Genomic DNA, 13663 nt, shown 5'->3' on the forward strand with positions numbered 1-13663 from the left:
GGCAGGCTACAGTCCACGTGGTTTCAAGAGTCAGACATGACTGAGCTTGCACACGTCTGTGTGCACACACACACACACACACACACACACACAGTCTCTGGTACTAGCAATGATTTATTTGTGGGAGAACTTTGATTCAAATCATTTTCTACTTTCTCCTTACAGCATCTTGAAGTTGCCAAACTGTTATGTGAAGACAAGCCAAAGTTACTGTTTTTCAGATGAATACATTTTAATAAGGTCTTCTTGAAATAGAAAAACAGTCAAGATAGAAATGAATGAACCTCTTGTTACAGAATAAATGATAGAAATGTGTTTTAACAAATCAGATATGAGTTAAACGTCTTAATTTATGGGAAAATCTTCCTAATTATATTTGTTGTATTTATTTTGAGATTATTTATTCTGTTTTTAAAAATTATCTCTTTTAGCTCTGTCTCCTGACACCAGTGTTTCAGTCTTTACCTGGCAGGTGAATATATATGGACAGGGAAAGCCTTCTATATATTTGGGGCTTTTCGACATAAATCGTTGGTACCATGCACAAATGCCAGATTCGTTAAGGTATGATTTCTCTATGTATGTATTTATATTTATAGGAATTTTTATGTGTAGTAGTTTATTGACTTAATAATTGTATAAAATTTCTTTTAGATCAGGAGAATATCTGCATAATTGCTCTTATTTTGCATTGTGGTCACTGGATGCTGTTGTAAGTAGGACTTCTCCACATCACATCTTGGATATATTAGTACATGAGAGAAGTTTAACTCGAGGAGTTCCTCCCTCATATCCACCTCCTGAGCAGTTTTTTAACCCAAGTACTTACAATTTTGGTATGTATTTATTTAACATTACTTTTTGAGAAAAATAACATGTAAGAGTATGTATGTAGTGTATTATCGTTCATTTCTCATTATTAGTTAACATGTATGGATAAGTTACTATGTTAACTTGATATATGTACACGAGAAATTTAATGATTATATGTTTTATAGAAAAATGATCAATATTTGAATTTGCTGTAAAACATTAACTATTTCATATTAAGTGAACTTGTGATAAGGTTTGGTGTCTTGTTAGGATAGAAATACAGGGACAGATTATTTTAAAATTTATTGTACGTAGTAATACCATGCCTTGCCTAGTAATCTGTTCTTAGGATAAATTTTGTTGAACTAATACCATGCCAAATATAACATGTAAATGGATATTTTTAAATCTTTTTTTTTTTTTTAGATGCCACTTGTTTGTTAAACTCAGGAGTTGTTCATATAACTTGTACTGGCTTTCAGAAGGAGGTGAGTAAGAAATAACAATTTGGACAGAGTGTTTCTTCTTGAGCTGAAGTCAGACCATGGATTTAAACTTTAGTGTTATTTATATAAACTACTCTTTCATCTTAAAAGGTAGCTTCTGCTAGGTGTATAAGATAGTGGCTAGTAGCATCAATTATTGACGGCAACTTTCTAGGAAGAGCTACTAGGGTATTTATAGCAGCTTTATATGGATGTTAGCTCCTGAATCCCAAGCAAAAGTAAGTCAGTACCTTACTTTAGTCCATCTTCTTAATTCTCTTCTTTCTTAAAAAGCTTATGGGTAAATGAAGTAATGCAAAAAAGGTTCCTAGCACAGTGGCACAGTGACCGGCACAGAGTGGATTAAGACTCTGTTGAAAACGCTTTTCCAGGAAACTATGAAGTGGCATATCCTTAAAATGATAATCAGCTAGATATGGATGAATGTCATATTTATACTTCATATCAGATCTCTTTCACATTAGACCAAGAAGAATAAACTGCAGACTTTTTCTTTTGTGTGTATTAAGTTTGTTAAGATCTGTTACCAAGTCTATCAGCTTGATAGAAGATAACAGGGTTACCTTATATATAAGCAGTTTAAAATACCATTATCAGTAGTAGTATTTGTGACTGACAAACACTGGTTACTTCAAGAACTTATAAGCTCTTTTCCTTGCAAGAAGTACAGAAATGTAGTCTTCCACAATTTTCATTCAGGGCCTTTTAGTTTTCTTCATACTGTTAAGTGTAAAGTAGGGTAATGGGTTTATTAGTTATTCTTAAATTTGATTATTTGAGTTGATTAGTGACTGATATCTTATTAATCAATCTGTTATAGACTTTGACTTTTTTAAAGAAATCAGGACCATCTCTCAATGAAGTCATTCCTGATGGTTATAATCGATGTCTTGTGGCTGGCCTTCTCTCACCAAGACTTGTTGATATTCAACCTTCCAGTTTAAGTCAGGTGAGAGATTTTAAACTCTTGTTGTTTCTTTTGGATCATGTCATTAGCTCTCTATTACAACAAAAATCTATTAGATAATTTCTTAAAAAGTTAAGTAGTGTAATGCCAGCTTTGCATGTCAGTAGCTGTGGTTCTTGGATTTGGCTTAAAATTCATACCTGCAGGATCTCATAGGTATAACTTGACACCAGGTCTATAGGCTAGTGAAAAAAAAGCTGACTTTAAACTCAACATTCAAAAAACGAAGATCATGGCATCTGGTCCCATCACTTCATGGCAAATAGATGGGGAAACAAAACAGTGAGAGCCTTTATTTCCTTGGACTCCAAAATCACTGCAGATGGCGACTACAGCCATGAATTTAAAAGGCTCTTGCTCCTTGGAAGAAAAGCTATGACCAGTGTAGACAGCATATGAAAAAGCAAAGACATTATTTTACTGACAAAGGTCCATCTAGTCAAAGCTATGGTTTTTCCAGTAGCCATGTATGGATGTGAGAGTTGGACTATAAAGAAAGCTGAGCACCGAAGAATTGATGCTTTTGAACTGTGGTGTTGGAAAAGACTCTTGAGAGTCCCTTGAACTGCAAGGAGATCCAACCAGTCAATCCTAAAGGAAATCAGTCCTGGATATTCATTAGAAGAACTGATGCTGAAGCTGAAGCTTTAATACTTCGGCCACCTGATGGGAAGAACTGACTCATTAGAAAAGATCCTGATGCTGGGAAAGATTGAAGGTGGGAGGAGAAGGGGACGACAGAGAGTGAGATGGTTGGATGGCATCACCGACTCCATGGACTTGAGTTTGAGCAAGCTCTGGGAGTTGGTGATGGACAGGGAAGCATGGCGTGCTGTGAGTCCATGGGGTCACAAAGAGTTGGACATGACTGAGCGAGACTGAACTATAGGCTAGGAAACATCATGGATGCATCAGGCATGTCATGAGTAGAAGTCATAGTTGTTTTAATAAGCCCTTGATGTGATTTCTGATGGTTTGAGAACCACTGCTCTATAAAAACTGCTCTTATGAAAGCCTATTAGTGAAGATCTCAGGTTTCTGCAAAACACAAGAGAGTTACGGGAGTCAGACTTAGTCATGGAAGCCAAGCGTAATTTCCCAGTGGATACATAAATAAAAATACTGTAAAATCCACACAGGTTTTAGAGTCACAATACATTTTACCAGTCAGGAGACATTTTAAAACAGTGTTGTCTAGTGACAACTTGTAATTCAACATTTTAACTTGGTATTTGCTGAAAGTAAACAAACCCTGGGTCATTTTTCCTTGGAGAAAGAGAAAATGTTTAAATAACTCTTTCCCCTCAAATAATGTTTGAATTAAGTTATTTAAATAATTGCAGATAGGTAGTGTAATGAATTGTTAGGGAAGGAGCCTTTTAAATATCAGATGAATTGTGAATATTGCTGCTGACGGTTTAACACCTGCAGTTGGACTCTAATACCTAATGTCATGAAAATAAGAGAAATAGTCAATCTATTATCGGGATTTTTTTTTTCCTTTCTTCCCTCCTCCCTTTTGTATTACTGTACTGAGCAAATATTGACCATGTAGTCATGTTCAGTCAACCCTCGGTACCCATGAGGAATTGGTTTCCTGGACGCCCATAGATAACCAGAATTGAAGGATGCTCAGTTAATTTATCGGAGAAGGCAATGGCGCCCCACTCTAATACTCTTGTCTGGAAAATCCCATGGACGGAGGAGCCTGGAAGGCTGCAGTCCATGGGGTCGCTGAGGGTCAGACATGACTGAGCAACCTCACTTTCCCTTTTCACTTTCATGCATTGGAGAAGGAAATGGCAACCCACTCCAGTGTTCTTGCCTGGAGAATCCCAGGGACCAGGGAGCCTGGTGGGCTGCCATGTACGGGGTCGCAGAGTCGGACATGACTGAAGTGATTTAGCAGCAGCAGCAATTAACTTATATAATAAGGCATGGTATTTGCATATAACCTGTGCACACCCACCTATGTACTTTAAATCATCTCCAGATTAAAGTACTTAATACAATATACATGGCATGTCAATAGTTGCTGGCACACCTCAAATTCAAGTTTTGTTTTTTTTGGAACTTTCTGTAATCTCCCCCACTCCTAAATGTTTCCTATCTGCAGTTGATGAGGAACTGACTGGATATCAGCATTTCAGTTTGGTTTTGCTCTTTGTAGAACTCCTTTAGACAAATATTCACTATCCTTAGTTGGTCTTATGTTAGCTTATCTTTGCTTTCCAACTGTGTATCGTTTGCCTCTGATTTTGGTTTCTGGGAGATGTTTTCATCTAATTTTCTTTTTTTTAGATTAAAAAAATTTAGCCCCATTCTAAAATTTCTACACACTCTTACTCTTTGATCATTCTTTTTTGGTAGTATTCTGTTCTATTTTATGGATGAAATATCTTTTAGCTCTATGTTTCAGGTTTTATTTAGTTCCCTATATTATGCCTGTTTTATCTGGAGTTATTTTTTATTAGTTTAGTCTTTTTGATCTGGTTGTTACTTAGTTGCTCAGTCATATCTGATTCTTTGCGACCCTATGGACTATAGCCCGCCAGGCTCCTCTGCCCATGGGATTCTCCAGGCAAGGGTATTGGAGTGGGTTGCCATTTCCTACTCCAGGGGACCTGCCTAACCCAGGGTCTGAACGTGCATCTCTTGTATTGCAGGCAGATTATTTACCATCTGAGCTGCCAGGGAAGCCTTTTGATCTGGTGGCTATACTTAAATGTTTGATGGTTCTTTTCTTTTCATATGTTAAGTGAGTCAGTAACAGATTATAAACTGTCTTCTACATAAACAGAGCTCTGAATTGGGTTCATTAAAAAACCTTAGGTAAATTTTGTCTTGGTGGCCCTTGCTCATAGGACCCTTTGGTCAGGAAATTATCCTTTCCTGCCACAGGCTCCAAATTAGTATTAGTGTTCATCACCCTTAAGGAGCACTTTAAGTCTCCGTCTAATTTTTTTTATTTTAGAGAATTAATACTGATCCCCCCTATTCTATATCATGAAACTTAGTTAAATGCAGTGATATCTAGTTTTAAAAAGAAAAAGTGAGAGGTTACTCTGGTGGTGCAGTGGATAAGAATCCATCTGCCAATGCAGGAGACGTGTTTGACCCCTGGCCCAGGAAGATCCCACACGCCATGGAGCAGCTAAGCCTGTGCTCCGCAACTACTGAAGCCTGCCCTCTAGAGCCCGGGAGCTGCGACTGCGGAGCCCGCGTGCCACAGCTGCCGGGGTCTGTGCACCCCAGAGCCCGTGCTCTGCGACTGCTGAAGCCTGCACCTAGAGCCCGGGAGCTGCGACTGCGGAGCCCGCGTGCCACAGGGGTCTGTGCACCCCAGAGCCTGTACTCTGCAACGAGAAGCCCAAGCACCGCAACCAGCGAGCAGCCCCACTCGTGGCAGTTAGAGGAAAATCCACGCAGCAGCGGAGAACCCCGTAGCCAAATACAAATAAATAAGAAAGAGTGAGCAAAAATTAGCTGTAATTCAACCATTCAGCCATGTTAGTCAAATAGCGTTTAATATCTTTTTGTGATTATTTTGAATCTGGTAATCCGACCCCTTGGTTTCTTTCCGCTTATATAGATAAACCCTGGAGAAGGCAATGTCACCCCACTCCAGTACTCTTGCCTGGAAAATCCCATGGACTGAGAAGCCTGGTAGGCTACAGTCCATGGGGTCGCAAAAAGTCGGACACGACTGAGTGACTTTCCCTTTCCCTTCCCTTATATAGATAAAACTTGAATAATTTCAGTTTAGAAAATAGACTAAAGTATGTGGAGGCATGCAAATATTGGCATTTTGTTGACTTTTTTCATGTATCTTTTTAAAACCTTTATTCCTGAAATAGACCAAATTGAGCTGAATTGGTTAGTAATGGATATGTAGAGATGAAGGAAAAAAAGCGAGGAAGAGATTCCTTCAAAATGTTAGAGTGGTTACCATAGAGGATGGGAGGAGTGAATGGAAATTTATTTCGATTAGGTAGGAGGAGACAGGGCTTCTGTGAAATATTCTCAATCTAGACTTGGACCAGTTTCATCAGTGTCCAGTTGGTAATTAGTTGTTAGTTGTATGGATGGTATATGGACTTTTTGATATGTATGCTTTCCTGTATCTCTTTATCCCACCATATGCAATAAAAAAATGATAGCATATATATATTTGTTATCAGGGTTTTTTCCGTGAATTTCATATTGATAGGCTTTACTTTTTCTCTAATTGGGTTGTTTATGGAAACTGTTTATAAAATAGGTAGATATTTATCCCATCATAAATCTTACAGATAGTACCCCTTTTGTTTGCTCTCACTGTTTCATGATATCTCTTACCACATTCAAAATAATGTTTTTATAGTCAAATGCATTTTATAGCTCTGACTCAGGCTTAAAATTTAACACCTAAATGTTTCTTTAAGACTCTAACTCATTTTCTGTGTGTCAAATAAATTAGTCTAGCTGTGTTATATCATTTGTGAAACAGGACCCAAAATATCTTTTTCTCATGCTACTGAAATATTGCCTTTATCTGATATTATATGTCCGTATCAACTGGCTTCTATTTCCAGGTTTTTATCTTGTCTCATAAATCTAGTTATCCATTTGTATACCATTTTAATATATTGCTTTGATATTTGAAAATGCAGCCTGGTTTTTTAATCTATAATTTTTGGAAATTCATTGGCACTTACTCTTTTAATTATAAGATGGTTTTATCCAGTATTCCTGTTGGAATTCTTTTGAGCATTTTATTCACATGTTAATTTGGGGGAGAGTTGGCATTTGTATCTTTCCATTTATTTAGGGTTTATTTTTACATCTGTCATAAGAGTTAATGGTTATTTTCTAGTGAGTTTCTATTTTTATCCCTAAATGTTTTATGGTATTTTTTATGAGTAGACCATTTTCCCCATATTCATTCAGAAATAGAGTTGGGTTTTGTATATTCATTTGATGCTATTAATACTTGGCTAGATTAGAATCTCTTAGATTTTCAAGGCATGTAATCATCAGCAAATGTAGGCTTTCTGCACCCATCCCCCCCAGTTTATTACTTTATTTTCTTATACCATTTGGTGGAACCTCTACAAATTATAGAAAAATAATGGCACTACCAGACATCCTTGTTTTGTCCTTGATTTTAATGTAAATTGTTGTATTGAATTTCCATTTAGAATCATGCTATAGTTTGGGGGTATCTTTATCATATTATAGCTCTCTCTATTCCTGTTTAACTCATCTATTTATTCCTGTGATTCCTTTTTAAAAAAATATTTGTTGCAATGAATAAAATTTACATAGATTCTTAAATAAAGTATAAGCAAAAACTTTGTTGCGATTTAATTCCTATAGTTCAGTTCAGTGGTTTTTAGTATAGAGTTGTGCAATATCACAACATTCAATTTCAGAATGTTTTTATCACCTCCCTCCAAACCCCAAAACCAGTCATTTCGTTTTCCTCCTTTCTTCCAGTCTTTGGTGACCACTAATCTACTCTGTCTTTGTAGATGTATTTGCTGTAGACATATTGTGTGTGTGTGTGTGTATGAGTCACTTCAGTTGTGTCCGACTCTTTGCAACCCCATGGACTGTAGCCTGCCAGGCTCCTCTGTCCATGAGATTCTCCAGGCAAGAATACTGGAATGGGTTGCCATTGACATTTTATATAAATAGAATCAAATAATATATGGCCTTTTGTGACTGACTGACTTTGACTTAGAACAATATTTTCAAAGATTTATCCATGTTGGAGCACATATCAGAACTTTACCCCGTTTTATGGCTATGTAATATTCCACTGTATGATATACCACATTTTATTTATCCATTCTTCAGTTTCAGGGCATTTTGGTTGTTTTCATTTTTGGCTTTAGAAATAATGCTTCATATACAGTTTCTGTGTGGATGTTTGTTTTTCAGTTCTCTTGGGTGTATACCTAAGTGTGAAACCACTGGGTCATATGATCACTTTATAGTTGAGATTTTGAGAAACTACAGACTGTTTTCCAAAGTGACTGTCTCATTTTAACATTCCCACTAGCAGTGTGTGAAGAGTTTCTACACCATCACCAGTGCTTGTTGTTTTTTTGTGTATAGCCATCCTGGAGAATCATAATGATTTTTAATCCTTTAAAATTTTGTGTTGTGAGCTAGAACTTGATACCTCTGTCTCTGATCACATATCCTTTCTTTTCTTTTTTTAAAACATGGTTTAGGAAGAACAGTTAGAAGCTATATTGTCAGCAGCAATCCAGACAAGTTCTCTGGGACTTTTGACAGGGTGTATCAAAAGATGGATAACAGAAGGTAAGATTATGATTTTTAACAATTGAAAATGCTTTGTAGTTTTAAAATTGTCAATTTACTGTTGGTGGGGGGGGGTTAAGTTAACTGTATTTTGAGATAATTGTGGTTCACATGCAATTACAAGACATTCACAGTGTACCCTTATCCCCCATGAATGATGAGATGTAGCACGTCTCTAGTATTATATCACAAGCAGGACTTCTCTTCTCACTCTTTGATAGCCATGCTTACCACCGTTAGCCCCCACCCCATAATGCCCAGCACCCATTCCTTCATTGTCTGTTTCTATAATTTTGTCATTTCAAAAGTGTCCATAAATGGAATCCGACAGTATGTAACTTTTTAGGGTTGACTCTTTTTCACTCGGAAAAGTTCTCTGGGGATTCAAGCTGTATGTATTACTCTCTTTACAAACAAACACTTCACACACACGTGTTGTTTTTACTCTGACCATTTGATAAGTTGAAGGCATCATGCTTCTTTACTCAAAATATTTCAATATGTTTCCTTCTAAGAACAAGGATATTCACTTAACAAAACACTTTGGAGTTAGAAAATGGGAAAATTAATATTGATACATGCTATTATCTAATCTGTAGATTCTATTTGGAATATCACTAATTGCCCCAATAATGTCCTTTGTAACATTTTTAGGGAGAGGGAATTCAGAATCCCGTCCAGAATATGTTCTATATTTAGTTTTCATGTTGTTTTACTCGCTCATAATAGTGTGTAATTCTTAAGCATTTGTCTTTGAAGAAATTGACATTTTGAAAGAATATGGGCCTATTATTTTGTAGCCTGCTCTCAGGTTGTGTTTGCTGATATTTCCTCATGATTAGTTTTAGATTTTACATTTTTCATAGCAGCATCACCTAAATGGACGTGCTCCCTCATGTGATACCCTGAGCACAGATGCAACCAGTTTGTCTCCATCAGTTATTGATGTTAACGTCGCTCACTTGGTTTGGGTGGTTTTTGTCAGGTTTCTTCACTGAAAAGTTTCTATTTTTTTTTTGTAATTAGTAACCATTCTTCATTTTTCCCTTCATATTTACAAATAAGAACAACCAAATTCTGCTGCTAATTTACGCTTTGTTCTTGAATGGACATGGAATAAAGTGGTTCTCACAAAAGAGGAATTTGACAGACTATGTAAGTATCATATTAAAAAAAAACTAGTCTTGGTTTATGTTTTGAGTACATAACAATAAATTTTTAATTATTTTGAAGTTGCAGGCTCTTTGAAGAAGTCCCAGAAACTATTTCGTTTTATATTAGAGTGAAAAAATTATTTTTTGGTCAAGATTTTGCAGCAGATTGTTTAAATTGGCAACATGTTAGGCATGTTCACAGTAACAAATATCAGAATTATATCATATCTTTTAAGGTTAGGCATTTAATTTATAAGATATGCTGATGATGGAGTAAAGAGAATATGCCAGTTAACCTCTGAGCTTTATTCATTTTCTATTTAAAATACTTAGGAGTATAAAGAAGCGGAATAGTAGGGCAAAAACTCAAATCACCTCTTGTCTTCTACTAACATGTCATGAGTCATGTCAAGTTATTTATTAGTCTGTTGTACACTTTGAGTTTTAAAATATGCTGTGAATATTAAAAACCCATTATGTCCAACTAGTGCAAAAACATTAAAGGTAATATATAATTGCCCTGTGCATGAAAGTAAATTTTAAGTTTATTTAGAAGTATATGTGCATTTGTTATTACTGTTCTGTCTTGATGAGTGAACAAATTGGACCTTAAAAAAAGTTATTCTTAGCAGAGGATTTTTTTAAACCTACAAAATTTGATATGATATAGGGTTCTGTATAGTGTTTTTGTTGTTGTTTAGTCGCTAAATTGTGTCCAAAAATGCATTTGTGAACTCAGCCTTAAGCTTGAAATGAGAGGACAGCCAAGTCTACAATACGTTATAGCAAGCATGCAGTTATATTGTATTAAGTCTCTGGATCTTAATTTCAGTGTCTCACTTTTTCAAAGACTAGAGGTGGAAGAAAGAGTTCTTATAAAATAATAATCACACAGCAACATAGTACTGATTTCTAGTAAATCTGAAGTTGAATCTTTATCACTTTTGTCTGCTCACCTCATTCTGCTTTTTTTAAAAATAGAATTTGTAGCTGTCCTTTCTATATTCCTTGAGGATATTTGTCATTTGAAGCTTGTCTTTTTAAATCTGATAATGTACAGAATAACTCTATGATTAAACGAATTTGAGATATTTTGCATTTATTATTTTAATTAAGTCAAGATTTAGTGTGTCAAATCTTGTCTTTTTTTCCTGAAAGGTACACCGTTATTTGATGGTTCATGTCGTTTCATCGATCCACAAACTATACAGTCTCTCCAGCAGTGCCATTTACTTCTTAGCAATCTTAGTACAGTCTTAAGCTGTTTTGCAACTGAGGCCCACGACATCACTGAGAGAGGTGTGCTCCTTGTCTTACGTAAATGAATGTTTCATTGACTTTTGCTTCTTGACTTTGGAACAGAATACATTTCCTATGCGTTAGATGGATTATTGGGCAAAGAGGCCATTATTTCTCAAATGCTAGATTTTTTTTTTTTTCCAAATGAAAAGCTACAGATGTTATTAGATGAACCATGAGTTCATGATTAAATAAGGTTGGGAAATTGGGGATTTAAGGATTGTTAAGGCAGTGTATTAGTGGTAGAACTTCAGATTTTATATGTAAGTTTTTATGCATAGAGTTGGTCTTCATCATTTTTCTCCTCTGGTTTTCCATTGAAACAAAATAGCCAGTTTCATATAAAGGCCTGGTTTGAACAGCCTGTATTAATGATACTGTAGTAGTTTGTTTTAATGTATAAATCTGATTATTGAAATTAGCTAAATGGGAGTATAGCTAATATGGAAGCATATTTACCTAAAATGTCTATTTTAGTCATTGAGTTAGTTTAGCAGTTTGGAGATTATTTGTTCAAGCTAAATTTGTTTAAAAATACATGCATATTGTTTAAAATCACCAAGTAGTTACTGTTTTTGAAAACTATAGAGTGCCTTGATTTTTCATTTGTTGTTGATAAACTGAAAACTAAACAACTGATTTCAACTCTTCACAGGTCTTACGGATTTAAGCAATAAGTATATGGTCACCCAGCTCATCTGTCAATATGCACAAGTGGTTCTTTGGTTCTCTCACTCTGGCCTTTTACCAGAGGGCTTAGGTAAAATATTTCCTTAGTCTATAAATATTAATGGAAACTCTTCTTAAATGTTTATAATTCTGTTGCCCTGTTGTTGGGGTTTCCTTTCTTCTGCCGCTCTCTTGTGTTTTCTTTCATTCTTGCCTTCTGTCCTTGCATTCTCTTTGTGCCGTCAGTGCTTCACCCACGCCTGATAGACAGGTGTTGCATGCATGTTTGCTGGGTTAAAAAAAAGAACATTTGACCAAACATGGCTTCTGAAGATGAGTTCAGTGATATCACCAGCTATAACTTAGATCCATAGAAGTATGAGTTTAAAATCTAATTTGTCCATCTTTTTCTCTTCAAGGTTCTATTAATATGGTTATTCACCAATACTTTTTGCCATCAATTACTTACCCCATTTTATCTAATAATTCATGCTAATACCAGGAATTAGAGAATTTGACTTTTACTACATTTGTGTAGAACAAAAGCCTCCAACTTCTTGTATTTCCAGGATTCACAGACTTAGAAGTGTATCTGCCACTGTGCATAATTACTGTTGATCTTATTCTTTCATAATTCTCTTAGATTTTTCCTTGAACAGATAGTGAATTTGCTTACTTTAGATTATCATTTGTGCCTAAGGGAGTAAAATAATTTTCTGAAATAGTTTTTCCAGGGTCTTTAACTGGCATCCTGTTACAAGACTTTCTTGAGACACTCAGTTTTCTCATTTATGCATCTGTTACTAAAGCGGTGTGCAGTGTTCTTTTATTACTTTAAGAAGCCTGCAATTTAAAGAACATCATAAAATTGTAGTAAAATATAAATTATGTAAGTTTATGGCAAGTATTTTGGAAATATTACTAGCTTTTTTCCAACTCTTATGAAACATCTAGATGACACCGTGCAGTTGTCAAGGTTCTGCTACAACTACCCCGTAATTCAGAGTTACTACACCAGTCGTCGGCAGAGGTGTGAGCGCTCATCAAGGTACAGTGCATCCAGAGCCTTCAAAACCATTTAGAAGTTACTTGTATGAGCAATCAAAGCTTTCTTAGAGTAGAATTCACTATGCTATAAAAAAAAGATTAAAGGGGTGGAATTCTCAGTAAAGTATATGAATTTGTAACCAGCATTACTATTTTAGTTGTAGTGTTTGCCTTGACCTACTGTTTACATCTTTATTTTAGAATTTGAATATAGCTATTTATTATTTCCTAAATCTGTTTACCACATGATTGATTTATTGGAGGAGATTCTATAATTTAAGTATACATTTTTCCTGAGTATTCTTATTCAGAAGAAGACTTGAAGCAACTGTAATTAAAGCTGAAAATATCATGTTAGTTATTTTACATTCTTTGTATTAACATTTGCATTTCAGCACTTTATCCATTTTTTTCTTTATTGCCTTTATCTCTCTTTTCTTTAAATATAAACTCCCCTTTCCCCTTAAATACATATGTGGTTGGGTCCTTTGAAATAAAGATATAAAAGTAATAAAAGAAAAAAAGAGTAATGTTTTACAGCCATGACCCTACCTTGGAATTATAAATAGCCTTCTTCCTCAAGTTGGAATGACAGAATTGTGGAGTGGATTCTAACATTTAGAGCAATTATTCCCAAACCCTGATTTCAGGTTTGTTGTCAGAATCACTTGGAAATCTGTATAAAGTTATGCATAGTTAGAGGATCCAGAATCTAATCTAGGATTAGACTAGAATAACTAATAACTAATCTAGGATAGTGAGCATAGACTTGGGAAATTTATAAGGTATATTTAAAATTGCTAGGTCAGTTATTTCCTAAGTGTATGTCCTTGAGCAGGTTGGATAAACTTTCTAATCCTATTTGTCACAAATTATAAAGTCAATATAAAGTAAAT

At 35.4% G+C, this 13663-nt stretch overlaps 1 protein-coding gene across 4 annotated transcripts in view; it reads left to right on the top strand.

The window, feature by feature from the left end:
- The window catches only part of AHCTF1 (AT-hook containing transcription factor 1), a 91702-nt gene that overhangs the window by 34973 nt on the left and 43066 nt on the right, over positions 1 to 13663 (top strand). For all 4 annotated transcript variants that reach the window (XM_018060241.1, XM_018060240.1, XM_018060242.1 and 1 more), the window contains exons 9-17: positions 432 to 564; positions 655 to 836; positions 1240 to 1301; positions 2140 to 2268; positions 8508 to 8598; positions 9664 to 9753; positions 10911 to 11051; positions 11707 to 11811; positions 12675 to 12768. In XM_018060241.1, the coding sequence (XP_017915730.1) occupies positions 432 to 564; positions 655 to 836; positions 1240 to 1301; positions 2140 to 2268; positions 8508 to 8598; positions 9664 to 9753; positions 10911 to 11051; positions 11707 to 11811; positions 12675 to 12768 (1027 nt within the window). The remainder of the gene's footprint in view (positions 1 to 431; positions 565 to 654; positions 837 to 1239; positions 1302 to 2139; positions 2269 to 8507; positions 8599 to 9663; positions 9754 to 10910; positions 11052 to 11706; positions 11812 to 12674; positions 12769 to 13663) is intronic.

This window comes from Capra hircus, chromosome 16 (assembly GCF_001704415.2).
Source record: "Capra hircus breed San Clemente chromosome 16, ASM170441v1, whole genome shotgun sequence".
NCBI classification, from domain to species: domain Eukaryota; kingdom Metazoa; phylum Chordata; class Mammalia; order Artiodactyla; family Bovidae; genus Capra; species Capra hircus.